This window comes from Macrosteles quadrilineatus, unplaced genomic scaffold (genome assembly GCF_028750875.1).
Source record: "Macrosteles quadrilineatus isolate MER2022 unplaced genomic scaffold, UCM_ALF_1.0 Scaffold_9__3_contigs__length_116548681, whole genome shotgun sequence".
In the NCBI taxonomy this organism is placed as follows: Eukaryota; Metazoa; Arthropoda; class Insecta; order Hemiptera; family Cicadellidae; genus Macrosteles; species Macrosteles quadrilineatus.
In genome coordinates, this window is record NW_026542602.1 from 39483581 (window position 1) to 39502689 (window position 19109).

Here is a 19109-nt window from a genome sequence, read left to right on the forward strand (position 1 = left end):
TCCAGCTGTGTCCTCACCGGTGACGTCACTCGGCCTCGGACCTTCGCAGAAAGTCCGGGCTTTACCCACCTTAACATTGACAGCGCGCCAAATGTATTTCGCGTAGTTCCCCGCCGTTGCAATGCTATTTCAGACGATTGGAAGATTTATTAATTGGTTAAATGCGCAGTTTGATGTGTTATTGATGGGTCCTTTTGTTCCTGCTTTCTCCTGCTATCTTGGTAGATCTCGTGATTATCGCAAATATTATTGTTGGAATAGAAAGCGGGTTTGAACACAATAACATGTATATCCTAGGTGGATTTAGTCTAAACGTAGAGTCAAGTATTTTCAACGGCCTACTTACCTTTCAATACCCGCATGCGTAATATACGGACATCGTCAAGTTTACATTGATTCACTGGTCTTTCAATCTACCGATTCTTCAACAATTCTTAACCATTCAAAGTTATTTTGATGCGGGTTATAGCACGCGTGACTTTTATTTATACTCTAGTGTATTTTCATCTCATATAAAACACACAGACCTCTCCAGTTTTATTACCACCTCAAGTTCACTCGGCCTGTAGCCTGTAATGCACTTGTTTATCACAAGCTATATATAACACTTGGAGTGTTTGTTTTTGTTTACCGCCATGATGCAACGTTGCACTAGAAACCAATTTAGGCGTTACATTGTTGTGGTGTAAATATTAACTCGGGGAATGATGAAAGTTGCTAGGAATTCGTGTATTGGATGTTGCAATGGATAAAAGTGATTTCAAGCTGTCATCGCTATTTTTAGCTTTCGGCAGGAGTTAAGTTAACGTTTGGTGTGTGAAGTTCCTAGTACAACAGTTTCGGGAATTAAATTTCTTCTGGAATGAATATGTTTGTAGTTTATCAAATGGAATTTGATGATCAGTTTCTATTCGTGTATGGTTTCTTGGTACTTAGTAAAGCAAATGTGTCATTTATTGACCAGAATGTTATTAATTTTGTGCAATATCAAGTTTCGTCATTGTTTTGCCTTAACTATCAACTTATCAATGTTTTAAAATAAAATAACAGTGTGGTTTGAATGTAAAAGTGGTAGAGAACAAATCAACATTTTTATACTGGTACCCCTGCATCCAGAAATTTAAACTGTTTCGTTTACATTAGTAGGACTACTTACTTCGGTAATAATCATTATTGTCTAACTAAATTAGTGAACTGATTGCCCTCGTCAAATTTCTCTTCTGGGGTCATGTTTTAAACCGTATTCCAAATTTGGCTAAAATTAGAGAAAAATCACTTTAAAGTCTCCAGTGGTGTAATAAACATTGCGCAACGTGTGGGTTTAGCCATACAGTGGATGTCTGTAGAACTAGAAACTATGATCCTACCACATGAAGTGTATAAATACGTCATGGGTTTGTAACTATACAGTACTTCGTTTACTTTTTGAAACACCACAGTTTTCACGAAACTCCTTTATAATGTTTGGAATGTGCACTGTCCTACCACGAGCTCATAAGGTATCCTCCATCACTATGTAACTGTATCACAAAATATTAACTGCATTTGCACGAGTCAACGAGCATTTCGTGCTTCTCTTGCACATGCACACGAGCACGTTATTTTACTAAATATAAGATATAGCATGGTTTGGCTTAATACTCTCTAGGGATACATGAAACTGAAATTTTCATTTTTCTCTCAAATAAATCCATTGTTACATCACTTTCAACAGAGCGATTACCGAGTTTGAACGATTTTAGACGAAACTGGTAATAAGCTCGGCGCCAGTAAATGTAAACACTCGGACTAACTGCCTCATAAATATGTAACTCGCTTACTTATGTAATCGGTTCGTCCGATGTGGAAAACAGTCAAACCATCACAATAGACGTTAGATACAATAATTATACAACCAGCGTCATAACCATACTGTGTTGTGTGTCTGCGTCATTCGCAAACTAGCTTACCCATTGTTATTGTAGTGTAATTATTATGTCGTATTCAGTTATGACTGTATTTGCTGCGTGTAATCCAGTACCGAGAGTATACTGTAGCATGTTGTTCTCATGTAATTTTAAATAACATTTGTTTACTCCATTTTCATATGAATAGTTCGATTCCGGCCCATGGACAGCCTGGATATATTGGTCAGTGCACTTGGACGTAAATATATCGGTCAGTGCACTTAGACCCTGTTGAGCTAAATGGATTTTTCCTGGTCCACAAGAGTAGTTATTGTAAATATTCGTGATAAGATGTGCCACAGCTTGTGTTTGTTTGTCTCGAGTGACGAAAACAGTAAACATGTTATGGAACTCGATGAATGCATCTTGTTCCAAGTCCTGTACCCCTGAACTGCTTAGTATAGACTAAACTATTTACATACCTCGTCTTGCAGTTTAAATATAGTTTGTCCACTACATAATGTTTCTGTAAGTCACTTGAAAATGCATATTTGGCTAAAAACATCGTGGGTAAAATACTATATTTGAACTGTAAGACGATGTAAATAGTTTAGTCATCTTGCATTTGTGTTATTTTAGCTACACTTGCACATTGGTGTTCATAGGAGTTGGACGGTTTTGATATTCGATTTCAAAACAAAGTATCTTACTTCTCTGTAGAACTGGCTAATAAATAAATTAAAAGAATAACTCACCATTAAGCCATTTTCAGCTCACTACTGGTTTTCAGAATGAACTCTTGCAAATGTTAACCAAACACAGAAAATACTAACAGTATTCGCCTCCATGTGGCTTCTAACTTCAAAATAATTCCAGGTAATATGTGCTTGGGAGTCCATAGTACATCGATGGACGAAAATATGCGAAGCCTCCCTTTTCGGCTTTTTACAACCTTCATCAATGATTTGTCAACTTCCAAAGAAACTATGAAGTATGTCTTGCTGACAAGGAATGTATCCAAAGAGATATTTTTGTCACATAGGTGTACTGAATTTCTCCAGATATGGGAGCTTTGTATACCATTGAGGTACAGAGTGATATCTGTATCCGTAAGGAGTAAATTCACTGAACAATTCCCCAATGTGTACGACGGCTTCGACATAAAACTATTCGATTTGCGCAACTCAGGACATTTTGTATCCTCTCCCTTCTAAGATACTGTACTGTTATACGCCTGATGATTGAAACATACGATCTTCGCTTCTAGTAAGAGATTCCTCGATTCTCAACAGTACGTTTGTATGTTACGTAGATAATTAAGCAGTTTATACAGGTTATTCTCAGTATCAAATCCCAGTCCATCCAACACGTGACCACATGCGATGATAACACCTTATCAGTTCACCTGTGGTTGTGGCGCCGTATTTTCCCGCGTATTTTCATTGCTCGACTGTTTTCCTTGTTGGTTTCCTGAACTATTCCCCGCCTTATTTACCGTCCACAATCCAACAAGAGCCATTTGTTGGTGGGTTTTCTGGTTTTTCCTCATCAAATTAGACGAAGATGGATATAACCTGGATAATATACTTTTCTATGTTGAGCATTATTGATGTAAACTTTCCTCGTTTGCTTGCAAAATTAACTGGAATATTCTAAATTATGTGGAAAAGGGGTTTTAAACTATATACATGTGATGCAGCTGCTGTAGCCTATATTTAATTAGATTCAGCATTATAATTGTAACATGAATAAACGAAAAATAATAAGTTTTATGAATGATTTTAATCACAATACTGAAAAAGTTTTACTATAGAGATAAGTTACGTGTTTATTACACAAAATGCATGGGAAATAATAACAAACACTAGTGTTATTATTAAAACAATTTCGAAATATTTAACATCAAATTAATAGAGGCATCCATAAAAAGTTGTACAGTTTACTACTGTAGTATCTAAAACATAAAAAAGTTACGCAATTGTAGGGCGTTTTCATTGAAACTGGAGTGTGGGAGCGGACGAGCGGAGCAGACGAGACAAGAGGAAGGAATTCCATACACGCAGCGCAGTGGTGGGGGAGAGGGGGTAGGCGCCGACGCTGTAGTGGGGGGAGGGGAGGCGAAGTGAAGCGACCGTGTGGACGGTGACGGTTAGTTTCCCGTTTCCCGCCACTCCTCGTCCGGTCAGCACTTTTGGCGCGCCACTGTGCTATAGTAGTGTTATGTGCCGTTATGGAGCCTCCGTGTAAGAAGTACCTCTGGAGACACGGTGGAGTGTTCGCGCACGCTTTGACCAAACTGCTGAGGATCGCTAAACACGACAAGGCCATAAAATTGTCCAACAAGGTGGGTGTTTAATGTTTAAACTGTGTGATGGCGCGCTACGCTCTCTATCCTACTTCCTGTCGGGCGTTGTTTGTTTACGTTTTCGCGTGGTTGTCGTGAAAGTGTTGCTTTTATGCTAGGTTTTTTGTTAGGATTCGTAATATTTTAACTAGACCCTATGGTAATATCTTCTTACACTTTTACACTAACGATGATTTATTTCTAACTTACGTAAGCTGGGTTGTGTCGTGAATTATTTGTCATATTTATATCTTATTATTACGTGAGTGACCAGTTTAAATTTTAATCAACATATAATACAGTAGTGTATTTTACATAATTTTCGTTTACATAACCACTATTAAGCATACGTGGAAATCAATGTTACTGAGCTTTTATACGCCCTGGGGGGTTAAAGTTATTTTTACACTATTAGTTTGTTTTGCAATGATACACTGTACCATAATTTTGCTTTTTAGAAAGACTTTGTTAAAAATACGATGATGATAATACGTATTCGTTTTTAGTTAACATAATGACTAAATCAAACTTAATTTAAATTGATACACAGTGTATTTTTTATTCTTGTATCTAAAATGATAAGAACCACTGACATCTGACTTTTTCTTCTTACACATCTTGTTTTCTGTTTACACCAATACAGTACCAATAAAGCCCTCGGAGAGTAAACATGTTCCAAAGTCCTCGCATGTTTACTTGACCCGTCGCCTACTTATTCAATGTTTTTACTGTAGGCAGGGTCATCTTTATCGGACCCATGGCTGCAGTGCGGAATGTAAACACAAACAGAAAGTGTAGTGAAACAATAAATACCGGAAACCAGAAAAGTACAGAAATGAGATTATTATTGATTACTTAAATATTTTCAGCCCTAACTGTAAGCTAAAATTACAGGATCAGTGTGTAAAGCGATAAAAGGTGTAATTTTGGACGTCCCAGACACAATCTTATCGGCGAAGCACCTCAATGATATTGACAGGTTAAACTTGACCCGATACGAGATATTCTTGAGTATGGCAGGTGATTGATTGCAGATTACACGGGGTATTTTTAAAGTGTTCAGTTGTTTGCATGAATCGCGCCTGTGGTTATGAAATAGATTTACATAACAAATTTTGCTCAGGACGAAAGTTTAAATTGTTTATTTATCATTGGATTGGACGTCAATAATATATTCTGTGTACGAATTTGAAGGGTTGTATAACTTGTTGTGCAAGTTGAACGTATTTTGTTTATTTTCTGAACAATAGCATTGTAGGCAACGTGTTGTGGTGAAAGTGGCAATGGACTGTTCTGTTGCCAGATATGGAAACGCCTCGGCCTCTAGTCACTTGCCCAATGGCTGACTCACTCGTTGCCTTTCTGGGCACTTCCGTCCACGACGCGGGTTGTGGGCTGCAGGGAATGCACCTCCAGATAGACTACTGGGAGAGTCAGCTGGCGCTCCCAAGGAGATGTCTTTTGTACGTAGGATATAATGGCTGGGGCGAGAGCTATTGTACGTAGGCCAGGTGTTGGGCAATGCCCTTCAATCTGTGGCAGGTGGTGAGACGTTACCTCGCCGTCTAGACAGCGCGTGTCGTGTGGCATCTGCTGGGCTATCACCTGCTGCTGGTCCAGGTGCTAGGGCAGATGTAGCTGAGAACACTAGCGGTCGTCAACACCGGCCATGTTCCCACACCGTACAGTGTAGTACACGGAGAGTAAGGTGACGAAGTGTCAAAGTGTTAATTTGTAACCCTACACCCGCATCACTACCCTTGCACTTCCTCTCACCTGGCTCACCGTTACACCCCGCGCCCCGCGGCCGATGAACTCACTACCGAGCTGTTATCTACAAACTATCACTGCAATATTTATACGTTCTATCGCAGTTCCCCGCGCGAGTATACCGATAAGTTACCGTTTTCAAACGCACATTTCGGTCGTGGCCCTTTTTTCGTATAGCCGAATAATTTGTAATCCGGTACTAGTACTGTAAATACTGTTTTCACTATCAATACGCCATTTTGAGTACCTACGCTCCTTAGTTGTCATTTACAATGCCTTCTTGATTCTGTACTACTATATGCCTGCGCTATACTATGCCTTCTGAACGCTACTATATTCTGATCCCAATGTGTAATGTTTTTGACTGAGCTCGCAGTTGCATCGCTGTTATGGTCCATAGTGGTGTCCTAGTCCTGCACAGCGAAGGTCGGACGCGGGTATTCAGTACAAGGCTGGTAAAGGTGAAGTCCTTGATGCAGGAATGTTTGTTTGCGTGGGAGGGTCTGTTGCAGGATAGTTACGTCAAGCGCACACTTTCTCCTGGTGTACAGTGTACGGTATCCGTGACCTCCTTGTGGGGAAAGCGGCCCTCGCCACGCCGCAGACAGACGTAATTCCTTGCTCTACATACCTCCGCGGCACCGACATTCCGATCTCGCCTTTCCTTCAATGTTGTGAAACCAGAGGCTATTCAGGTTACGGTGTCTAGGTTGGAGTTGAGCTAGGCTGAGGCTGTTGTCGATGTGGTGCTTTGTTTACATTCGTGATACACACCATGTTCTTCTAAATCTGGACACTCTTTTGACGACAAGGCTGTTTATAATACTTTCCAACTTGAATTGCTATAGATTCTCTAGTATTACCTCTATTTTAAAATTTAAACTCTGAGCTAGTATTCTCCAAACGACGTCCACAATGCTCATCACTCTCGCCTTGGACCCGTTTTAACTACGCAGTTTAATGTTCCACTCGGGTTGATTTACTGCATATTACATTTCACCGAACGACGGATTTAGCTGGAAAGATTAAATTTACAAATGGTGCATCCATCAAAGTAGATCGCCCGCGAGCTTTGCCAAGTTCGTAGCGATGGCGCTGCAACCTCTGTGTTTACAAGGACCGTTCTAGATGCTAGACCTCGACTTGTAGTATACTGCCGTACTAATCCCTACTTCCCTGGTTTGCCTTGTGATGGATGATGTTTGCATCGTCATTTTCGTGGGAGGACGATCTATAGTTAGATTGGCGGCCGAGTTTTGAGTGATGCACGCCAGATCGAATTTTACTGTCGGCGTGTTTGGGTGACCTCGTTTGTTTATTTCTGACTTCTCCACGATTGTGGTTTGCCTCGATTGTCTGTTCCCAGAAACGGTGGATGGTGGTCACGACGCGACGGCTGAGAAAGTGGTGCTCTTACGGCGGCGCACCTTTCACTGGTAGACGATGTCACAGGTAGGCTACAGACTATGGAGTCAGCGAACTCTCCGTTGTCGTCGGAGGCAGACCGTGTCCGGACACTGGACATACTACACGGTGCGGCGCCTCGCCAACGCTGTGGTGACTCACACACACACCTCCACCTAGCGTATAAATAGCAGAGTCTGGCACCTCCGACGCGGCGATGCATCAGCCACTTCAAAAGGTTTATTACGAGGCAGACTGTAGACTGTACGAGACAGTCGCGTGCCATCCATCTACTTCGACTGCTCACTGCTCGCCTTCGCCTTGCGTGGCAAACACTAATATCTCGAACCATTGAGAACTACCGCGTTACCGGATGGCGGTATTGCTTCCGGTTCCGAGCTGGAGGTTGCGCAGTTGACATTGACGGGAAGGATGACAGCTGATGTCATGCCCTTGTGCGCAGTTGTGTCTCTGACAGATCGCGACATTCGTTGACTTTTGTTTGTTTGTCTCTTCAATTCGTTGTTTTGATTTGTTGTGTTTCAAGTATGATATCTGTCGTTCCCTCACCACTGATGTTTAATTCATCGTGTTTTGATAGATGGATCGAACACTACTCGATGTTACGCAACCACAATACTTGTTGTCGAAAGTTTTAAACTACCTAATAAGCTTATTTCACTTTTTTAACGTGAGTGTGACCTAATCATCAATTAACAATATTCGCTACCCCCGTTGATTCACAGCTGGCGATGAAGAATGTTCTAGACTCAACAGAAAGGACTACGCCGCAGACAATTTCTCCGCCGAGTTGTTGTGGAGGGGCGGTTGTATAACTTGTGGGAGAGGCGAAAGTGTTAGTACAGGTGTTTGTACAGCTCAATTGTACGTGATTATCTAAGTAGGACTAGTGCAGGCGCAGCGGTTTGGTAATACTAATACAGCGTGGCCTAGATTGGTGAAGTATTTAGGTCACAGCGGCGGTGACTTGTGCTCCTCTGTCTGTGTGCCTGGTGAGTGTTGAAAGGTTTACATTGTTGGATGTCTCGTGTAGTGCCACTTTCCCAGCATAGTCTGTTGTTGCAGTACACTCATGTTTGGTCAGACTCAGACTACAGTGTCGGTGAGTGAGTGTGGTTGGCATTGCTCCCAATATCTCCAGTCTCAGTATGTGGGACACCCGGTGCAGCGTTACCTCACCCTCAGACCTCTCAAACGTACCTTTCTATCGGATATTGTACATGCACGCATGTGACAGTGATATACTCTTTCTTCTCCTTTTCTATACTAGTGACAATTACTTACGAACATACTAGATCACGGCAGCAACAGTCACTGGTGAGAATGTTTAGATACGAGTAGTCCTACAGGTTGTGAGGCCGTCGTAGTTTCCCGCCACGGTGCGCCACGTGGGCTGGTGAGCCACAAAGGGCCCGGACAGTCGGATGTAGGGGGGAGCCGCCAAGTTCAAGGCAGTACGCGCCGAAGGACGCTTTTGTGAGGCGCGTCGCCGGGGCATCACACCCGGGGCTGGGGTCAATAGCAACAAAGAAGGAGCGCGGGAAGACGCCGCCGCTGCCGACACCCGACACTCGGCTCCAATACAGTAGTTTGTACGATACTTTACCTCATCGCACGTAATTTTCTGCATTGTTGTGCAATAGTTTTATGACGAGGAAAATCATCTTGACTCGCAATTACCAGTTTATACTCGGAGGTGTATTACGTCCCAGTAAACGTTTTAATCTGACCATAGGCTGGTGTTGGTCAAGATAGACTCTAGTGTATACAGTACCTGGTTGCCTCGACTTGTTTTCACTTATGCCAGCTGTTTGTCACTGTTTTGCTGACGTTCACATTATCAAGTCGTCAACCTCAAGTTTGTTTCGCCTGCTTCTTCAAACAGCCTTAATGTGTTTTGAAAACAAGTTTTCCTCTGAATCAGTATAGTTGCGAGTTAAACAGTGTAATGTTCGCTAGATTATAGCTCCGAGAACTGTTTGTTGAAGTTGAAAGCTCCGGGAAAGCCCCAGTAGTGGAGTGGGTGTTTAGTGTTCGTGGAAGGCGCGCCTGTGATGTGTTGTGCAAGCTGCACTGGCGCCGCTTGTGATAACAATTGCACCTGGTCCACACCTGATAGGTGTGAATCGTTCATACAGATCATCGAGTGTGCTTGAGTTACCGTAACTAGTGTTATCTGACACTGACGTGGGAGAGAAGCCCGTGGCGTCTAGACGCTGGTTGACGTCATTCCTTGATCCGTTACAGAAATAACCGCCTACGCGCTCGCCACGTGTTGACTATACACTATTCCTGTCGTGTTTACAACTCCTTCCCGGGAATCCTGCATTCACCCACACTTACCCGCTCAATTTACCCCGCCATATCACGCAGTTTGTTACAAAGAATCGCTTTCGTCTCGCACTGCAGGTGGCCCTATTATTGAGGTTGCGATATACAGTATCACCTTTGCCCACTGCGCGACGCGTCCAGTGATTTGCAGCGTCATCAGTACGCGCACTGTGCACTGTGACGTCATTGCGCACGAGTCACTCGTTATCAGCTGGCGCGGTGACGTCGTGGCGGTGACGTAGTCTGCGCGGCGGCGCACACACAGTATACTCGTACAGCTGTAGTTACTGTAGTAGTAGTGGTCCATACTCGTACAGCTGTAGTTACTGTAGTAGTAGTGGTCCATACTCGTACAGCTGTAGTTAGTAGTGGTCCGTGTAGCAAGGTGAGTTCGCTGTTGACTTGTTTACGCCATGTCGACATTCCTTATTCGGCTTGTTTGTGTTTTGACGGCCCGCAGATGTTTGTCTGGCCTTTTTGACTACATTTTCGTTGTGGCAAACACATTAGGCTATTGTAATAGGTTTAGGTTTGCGCTGCAGTGTGTTGAACCTGTGACTTGTGTGTATACTTTCCTCTAGTGTACATGTACAGTATTGTGTTGTGTAGGCTAAGAATGTTACAACACATATCCGTGAGGTGCCCTTGATCCCTCGCGAGGTAGTGGTAGTGCAGATCCGGCTGCGTGGCCTTGTACCCGCCTACAACATAACCTAACTTAGCTCACACGGGTCGTCAGCACTATTTGCAGCGATGGACAGTTAGCGGCACGCGCGGCCCTGAGATGTTATAGTGCACTCGACACTAACTTCTAATGCAGTTGCAGTTTTACGGCCCATAACTGCACGTGTAGCGCGGCCTACTACAGCTCGCCCGCTGCAAGATGGCCACGTCAATCAACCCGATCGTTATATCTGTGGAACGCGGAACACGGATGTTCCCTTGGGTTGTTTGCTGTGTACTATTTGATCGATATTTCCGTCCATTGATAACTGATTGTGTTCTTTTAGCAAATGACGGTTTTGTGTCGGAATTATGTTTTTACCACCGGAATGTTTTTGTAATACAAGTTTATAACCCATTCACTGTACTGGATTACGGGGTTTGACTGATACACCAGTTTGGGTTGTATCAACGGTGGAAAATTTATCCTTGAGTTAGACCCTTAAAATGTATTTGTATACTTTCCATATCCATTACACAAGACTGTTTTCCCCAACCCCATCACAGTTTAAACGACGCAATGTTCTATAGGTACAAAAGAACGTTTTACGTTGAAAACCTCAAGGGAAACGCTGAACGCTAAACCAAAAGATTAATTTAGATAGGCGGGTTGTCAAAGGCTGGGTGTTGGGTGGATGTAGTGTAGTGTAGGCCTGTAATGTAGGCCAGGTTGATATTTGGGTTACGTCGTGCGGCGGCGGCGGCGGGGCGTGGCGGGCCTGTGTCTAGTGTCTGTAGTATTGATTGGGCTGGAGCACGCGCCGTACGCACTTTACCTACACACACACACATATGCAATCTGTAGACACCGGGTCACACAATGGAGCTTGTCTAGAGTCTAGACGCTTTTCAGCCCGTTTAGCTCACGTGCAGGAAGTGATCTCATCTTGCAGGAATGTGCGAACCAAACAATCACAAGCAGACATCTCAACTCAGCGTCTGCTCCCCCCTGACACCTTGGCATTCGGTTTTGTTTAATCTTGTCTAAAATGTTTCAATTTTTCTCACATTTCAGTTACTGTTGAAGTTTACAAAAGTACAGACAAAGTATCAGATTCCCCCGTTATCTTAGGAAAGTGGATCGGTTCGTGAGTGATTACATTTCAATTCGATAAGATAACGTTTCATTCATTCCCAGTTTGGGGTGAAGTAATCGCTTAAAATTTCATGTTATCTCGTTGTCATTCATTCATTTGTCGTTTTACAGTTTGAGTCATTTTTAACCATCGCTAATTTGAGTGCTTGAGAAACTAATTTCTCTGACCCCTGACGTATATAATGTTAAACAAATCTTGGGTTGTTCGAAATATATTTGCAGTTGTGTTGAACATTTGCACGTCGTTTACCGTATGAATGTAAAGTGAGCAGACGACGGCAACATTGTAAGCAATTAGCGTTCATATGTCAACAAGAGTGGCACTACCACGACGTGTGTCCGTGATCTTATCAGTTATCACGACGTGAAGGGTCAGTCCACACTACAGTACATCGCACTTGATGTATTGTTCAATCTGTCCGACGTCAACAATATGTTTTGGTACAAGGAACCCCTTCTTCAGTGTTGACGAAAACGTTTGGGACATTGAATTCCTGATAAAGCTTTGTCGGTTAAGCAGCAAAACATGCTTGTCTTAAGTGAGACAAAATTTGTCAACCTACGTACGACTAGAACAACCTACGTAAAAACGTAGGTATCTAAATTACGATTATCATTTTTCACCCATTGTCTTTGCCCACTGTAACAGATGATCGCAGTATACACGCTCAAGTAAATGTCCTTTAAGTACCTAAATCAATCGTCATGCAAAAGGGACGCAGAATCTGAATTGCCCATTGTGAACTTTTACTGCCCAATGTAACGTTTTCCGAGTGCAGTATGTGGGCCTGAGTGATAGTGACGTAACCGCTGTACAGTACAGAGACTGGTAGTGTGTGTGTGTGTATAGTTGTGGTTGTGGTAGTGTGGTATGAACGCGCGGTTCGGCCTTGTGAAGCCCCCACTACATACAACCACCTCCACTCCACTTTATTCCTCAGTGTCATTCCACTCCTCAGTCAGTCGCTACTCAACCATCGGTTAATGTAGTGTAACAAGTGTTTGTGTTTGTGTGAATCCGCGATTGTGACTTTCCCAAATCATCGCAGATGGGAATATTCAGGTTTTCGCCCATGGTAAGACTTTCTCCTTCGCCTTTTTCTTACTTTCGATTTTACCGTCTTTGTGTCATTCACGGTTGCGTAATAGTTTATGTAAATTACTATAGAGAATTTGTTATTCTCGATTAGGTAGTCGACTTGAACGATTTTAGCTTGATCGTATTCTAGAAGTTCTTCATCGACAATGTATTTGAATCTAGAATTTACAACAGTTTGCGAAGTTTTTTTTGCTTAAAATCTAGCTTTTGGTAAGCACAAGTTTTTGCTTTTTTTAATATACCATGTCGTTTAGAAACGCAAGTTTTTGGTCTCCTTCACCAGTTTTTTTACAAATAAATATTTTACAATACAGACTTTTATTTTATTGGCTGGTATTTCAATAAATTACCATACTAATTATTGTTAGCTGAATTATAATTAGGCATAGGCTACTGCAAGTTTTTTAGTTTCTTAACAAGAAATGAATTTTTTTACCAATAGTAGCTTTTGCCCAAGCCAAAGTAGGATTTTAATGAAAAACAATTTAGATTTTTGCACATTATTGTAATAAAATTATACGTAGCAACTTAAATTTTTTATTTGATAAATATTGTTTTTAATTTTAAAGTGTTACCTTATTATTTGTAATTTTACGAACACTCCCGACGTTTTTACTTGATTTTTTTAGGTGAGTTTTATCTTCTGAAAAGCGATTAATCATTTGGGGGTGTGCTGGTTACATTTATTTGTCGTGGTGCAGTACACAGTATACTGAACGCTCCGAGGTCGGCGCGGCGCCACAGATGTGCGATGGGGCAATCATTGCAGACGCAGCCACGGCCAACACCACGCAATTGAACAATTATCTGGCATATCGACGCCGCCATGTTACATCACACAACCTTATCTCTACCTACTACCACGGAGGTGTAGCTTCCAAGTCAACGGTCGGCTGTTTTGCTGTTTGTCCCCGGGTCGGTGTTTATATTTACCCGCCAAACGGCCGGAGGTCCCGCGGTTTCCGCCGGGTTTTCCTGTGACGCCGCAGACCGTGGGAAGGGTCAGCGCTCCGTCTGGCCATCAGTATTTATTTGAACTATTCATTAGTGACATTTGGCGGCGGGAGGCTCTATTTCGGCCGCGACGCATTGGACGCCGGTCAATTTTTAAAATTAGCTGTCTGCGACCGACGGTTTTGACACAGTTTCCTATAGTCTGATTTTTACCGGAGTGCGGGTGGAGCTCAGCCCTACCTGCGAGGGACCCGACTCACGCACGCACACTCACCACCGTCCTAATTGCCTGAAAGCCCCGATCCCCTATTCACTAAGTAGAAATATAACATCTGTTGTATGATACCTCAAAATTGCAATTCATTTGATGTTAGATATACAGTAAAATGGTTAGTATTGATAAATTTGTTGTTTGATTCAATGAAAAATGAGTCCAAACACGAAATGATTATGACAAGGAGCTAGCTAATAAAACGTGTTAAAATATTCGTAGCTTTTACACTTTGTAAGCAAAATATATATTGTTTGGTATCATTTTACTAAGCATTTTGAGCTGAAGTCAAAAGCGTTACCAGATTTTATAACAAACGTAAAATTAAAAAAATTGATAATTTAATTTCCGTGAGCCACCGATGACTCGAGTGGCAGGACAATGGTCCGTCCCACGTCCGTCCTAATCCCTTGCGTCTGTGTGTGTGAGGCCTGCGTGTGTGTGAGTAGGGTCGACCCCTCAGCCAGCCGCTTTCCGTCAACAATCACACTATACTAATGCAGGCCAAACCGTCGACAATTGTTGACTGGACTGTACTCGAAGATTCGACAATAGAGAACGTTCTATATTCATATAAAATGAAAATCTTAAAAGCCGTAACTTGTTAAGTATGGAAGATTATGATGAATAATGAAGCTGTGTGTCATTGTAATGTGCTGTGGAGATCTAATGTATCCTGTGTTTGTTACAGAGGGTGTCTACGCTGCCAGTGACTGTGGTGATGCCCCCGGACACCAAGAAGCCGTGTAACGGTGTACCACCGCCCCCTCCTAGAGTGCCGCCAACGCCGCACACCCCTGCCCCCGCCATGGTCAACGGCTCACAGCCACAGCAGCCGCAGCCCCAGCAGGTAGCACCGTCTACCCCCGCCAAGAGAACTGCCAAAGATTTCATCTTCGGCAAGACAATTGGCGAAGGCAGTTTTTCAACTGTAAGTTTCCATTTCAAATTAATGTTATAAATTTAAGTGTACAGTCAGCTGTTGTATTTCAATATATTAATTTTAATTAGAGTTGGTAAATGGGACACTATTTTGCCCCATCATATTTGTTTTGATCCATCTAAAAGTGTACTTGAGCTTTACTAAAACTGAACATTTGTTGTCATGCCTAACAAGTACGATTGTACAAAGTATGATGATGAGTATGATTTCTTCACTCGTGAATGTATCGGTAACTAACATGACTTACTCTTGACTACTAACAGTGTCTTATCATTAGGACTAGTTACTTTTCTCAAAAAGTTTGTATATTGTTAACAAATTGGTATGTTGTGTTTCAGGTCTACCTAGCCAAAGACATTCACACGAGTAGAGACTACGCCATCAAGGTGTGTGAGAAGATGCACTTGATTCGTGAAAAGAAGACGGAACATGTCAAGCGAGAGAAGAAGGTTCTTAACATCCTGAGTGAAAGTGGTACACCGTTCTTTGTCAAACTGTACTGTACGTTCCAAGACGCAGAGAGGTTGTACTTTGTGTTGTCGTACGCCAAGAACGGAGAACTGCTGGCACACATTAACCGGGCCAAGCAGATGAGCGTAGAGTGCGCTAGGTTCTACGCCGCTGAGATAGTGTCTGCTCTGGAGCAACTACGTGTCAACAACGTCATCCACAGAGACCTCAAACCTGAGAACATCCTGCTAGACGAGAACATGCACGTTCTCATCACCGACTTTGGGTCCGCCAAGATAGTGCACAGCCCCACCTCTGAGACTGAGTCAGATGACGAGCAAAGTATGAGGGAGCGCAAGAACAGCTTTGTAGGGACAGCTCAGTACATCTCCCCCGAACTGCTGAGAGACAAGAGTGCTTCTTTCAGTTCAGATCTGTGGGCCCTGGGTTGTGTCCTCTACCAGATGCTCGCCGGAACTCCACCCTTCCAGTCCAGGAGTGAGTACATCATCTTCCAGAAGATCCAGAAACTGGACTATGAGTTTCCAGAGAACTTTGACCCTGTCGCTAGAGATCTCATCCAAAAGCTGTTAGTGCTGGATCCCACCAACAGGCTTGGAGCTTCGGACCCTGAAGGATACCCGAGCCTCAAGAACCACCCGTTCTTTTCCGGTGTGTTGTGGGATGAGCTGAGTTCGACTGTGCCACCTGCGTTGCCACCCCCAACATCCCACGACCACTGGGTGCCTGACCATCTGGAGCCTGGCCTGGACCGTGGACAGTTGTCAAGACTGCTTGGTCTGGACACTACGCCTGCGCCTGTACCTGCAGCTGTGCCGACCCGCAAGAAGAGCTACGTCCAGGGCCTGACTGAGGACGAGATCAGACGACGGCTGGAGCAGCAGCAACAGGAGAACAAGTGGCACACCCTGGTGGAGGGCAACCTCATCCTCAAACAGGGGCTCATCGAGAAGAGAAAACTTAACTCGGTGAGTTGGCCTACTTTACTGAAGTGAAATTGTTTTGATATCCTTATGATTGAGAGAAAACATTATTGCAATAGAGTTTGCAGAGCTTTATTTTTTGATCGATAAATATTATAGCTGTTGTAATGTCACAATGAAGACTTTAAAAAGATTTTTACTGTAGTCACAAAATTCCATCGTCTGAAGATTTGTCTATTTTTGTCTTTGTCATTACTATTAATTGAAATTGTTCAGCATTGTCTTGCAACTGTACTGACGAGTGTTTGTGTTGTTGCGCAGGGCCTGTTTGCACGCAGACGTATGCTGTTCCTCACACTGGGACCCCACTTGTACTACGCAGACCCCTACACAGGACAACTGAAGGGAGAGATCAGGTGGACGCCTGAGCTGAAGCTGGAGCCCAGGACATTCAAGAACTTCTACCTCCACTGTCAGGACACTCGGGGTGAGCGGACCTACAGCATGGAGGACCCCAACTCTGACGCTCTTGAGTGGATCAAGGCCATCGACGAGATGCACCAAGCGGTGTTCGGACAGAAGGCCGTCTCCTCATAACCCCTAGGCCACTTAGGCTCTCAACTCTGTGATATTTAGTTAATGCGCGTCACACACGTACACTAGAGACTCAAGTGCGGACGCTTGTCAATGCAATTAGATTTACAATAGTGCGCAGCCACTTTTATTTATTGCCACTGATGATATTAGTGATTTCTTTTGGACTAGAATAATTACTATTGACTTTTTGATGTTGTTTGTTATATTTATTGTTAATCGAGTATTTAGTTGAGCCTCCTGGAGAGATGTATTTAATCCTAATTTATGTATAGATGAATTTGATCGCGCTGAAGTAGTCGGTGAGAAACACGAGAAAACCTTGGATGTGTAAATATTATTTATTGTTTTGTATAAATTGTCTCGATATTTATTCGGTTTTCCTTGTTTTCACCGACTCCAGTCGTAAGTTTCCTAGCTGAGTTACTTAGTGTGTGTATTTATGAGAGTGAATGAATGTTTGAATCGATACATCGGTATACTACATTTCTTGTTATTCAATCTTGTTATTCCTAAGGAACTTTTCCATTTATATTTTTACGTCTTACTTACTGGACTGAACAAATTTGGAAAAATTTATGATGATGACATATCCCTGATGTTTGTTTTGTGAGTTCAAAGAAGACTGTTTTGTTTGAGTCGGGCCAAAGACCTTTTACTATGTGTTAGTTACTATTTGATTGTTCCATTTTCTTCTAATGCCAAACTGCGACATCTTATAGATAAAATATAATATTACAAATATTGTTGCATTATACTGTTTGTTTTTGTCATTTGTTCATCGACATTTTGCATTATAAAATCTAGTTGAATGAAGATCATACTCTAGTTTGATATTTCCGTTCACAATCCAAAGAAACGAGCACAGTCTGTTCTGGTTCCTTACATGTTGAAAGTATATGCAATAATGTGGCCTTATAAGTGGTCTATATTTATTTTTAATGTCTTTTCCTATTTATGTTTACTTGTGTTTACAAATTTTGCCTGATGCTGTATTTATATGTTCAATAGCTCGTTTTTTACACGTTCTTGACTAGTCAGAAGCCTGACTAATTCCTTACTGACTAAAGTAAATTGTATTTTGTATCAAATGTTTATGTTATGTGGTGCTTCTAAAAGAATTAATTTTGCAGAAGCTTATAGTAATTATAAATTAGTTAAATTTGTTCAGTTACTACACTTTGTTATACAAATTGTAAGACGAGTAGACTCAGTCCAACTTATTTGCAATAATTATAAAAGTACAGCGATGTACGTAGACACGATTGTTTGTTGTTGGTACAATGAGTACAACTAAAGATGCCCAGTATTATCTTTGTATGAGTTGTGTATTAGGTTGCAGTTGAATTATTAAAATAGATTATTCCACTATCCATGTCTTATCTTTCCAAAATCCTGGTAATTCATACATTCAAGAAATTATCGTATATTACAATTACTCACTTACCTTTGATGACATCATGGTGAATACTAGTCTGAATGAATATGAAAAACATACATACAAATATGGATAAAATATCTAGACCAATGAAGGCTAATACAAAATAGAAGATACAAATACCATATAAATCTTAAGCGACAGTCTATCTGATCAGTGACCAAGCATTTTTCTTGGTGTGTCACTGGTTTCAAATTTTCCTGGCACATTTACATCAGCCAGCTGATAAATTGTATCAAATATTTCAACATAAGAAGTCATGATTGTTTCATACTTTGTTTTGTTTGTTTATGTTTTTTTTTTTTTTTTTTTTTTGTGTAGGAGAATCATTTGTGAGAAAGTCCAAGAATTTGGTTTTATAATGAGCAATGATTACTAGTCATGGTTAATATTTGTGCCAACCAAAGAAAAGCTCGAGACATGTATCAACTAGTTACATACATGTAAACTACAGCTATGCCACAAGTCAATTTAAAAAAATTATATGGCTCAGTCAAAATAGTTTGGATTGAACTGTACTATATGGCACGAGTTCCAGTTTACACCATCAATTCTTGATGACTTGGTCGAACAAGCACATCAGATGAGAACAGATTTCATAGTTAATATCATTGTTGACTTTTGGATACAGTAGATTCCCTCTTATCCGGACTCCTCGGGACCGAGGCCAGTCCAAATGGTTTTTAAACCGATGTCCCCAACTTGTTAAAACAGACCGTTTAAAAGCATACTATATAGGGTGAGTGCACCAGTGAATGACCACTCCCCAGTGAATGACCGATTAGTATAAAAAACCTCAAATCAGGCTTTCTGTATTTCCTAGCCCATTACAAACGTGTTT

General features: G+C 41.9%; 1 protein-coding gene across 4 annotated transcripts in view; it reads left to right on the forward strand.

Annotated features, from left to right (window-relative positions):
- LOC129002125 (putative 3-phosphoinositide-dependent protein kinase 2) overlaps positions 1–18201 on the forward strand; it is a 139717-nt gene extending 121516 nt beyond the window's left edge. For 2 of the 4 annotated variants that reach the window (XM_054429713.1, XM_054429715.1), the window contains 3 exons: positions 14591–14830; positions 15181–16281; positions 16558–18201. In XM_054429713.1, coding sequence (XP_054285688.1) covers positions 14591–14830; positions 15181–16281; positions 16558–16833 — 1617 coding nt within the window. In that variant the 3' untranslated portion in view covers positions 16834–18201. Of the gene's footprint in view, positions 1–4064; positions 4231–12534; positions 12652–14590; positions 14831–15180; positions 16282–16557 lie in introns of those variants that run through there. The other 2 variants (XM_054429712.1, XM_054429714.1) reach the window with 2 other exon arrangements.
- The last annotated feature ends 908 nt before the right edge of the window (positions 18202–19109 follow it).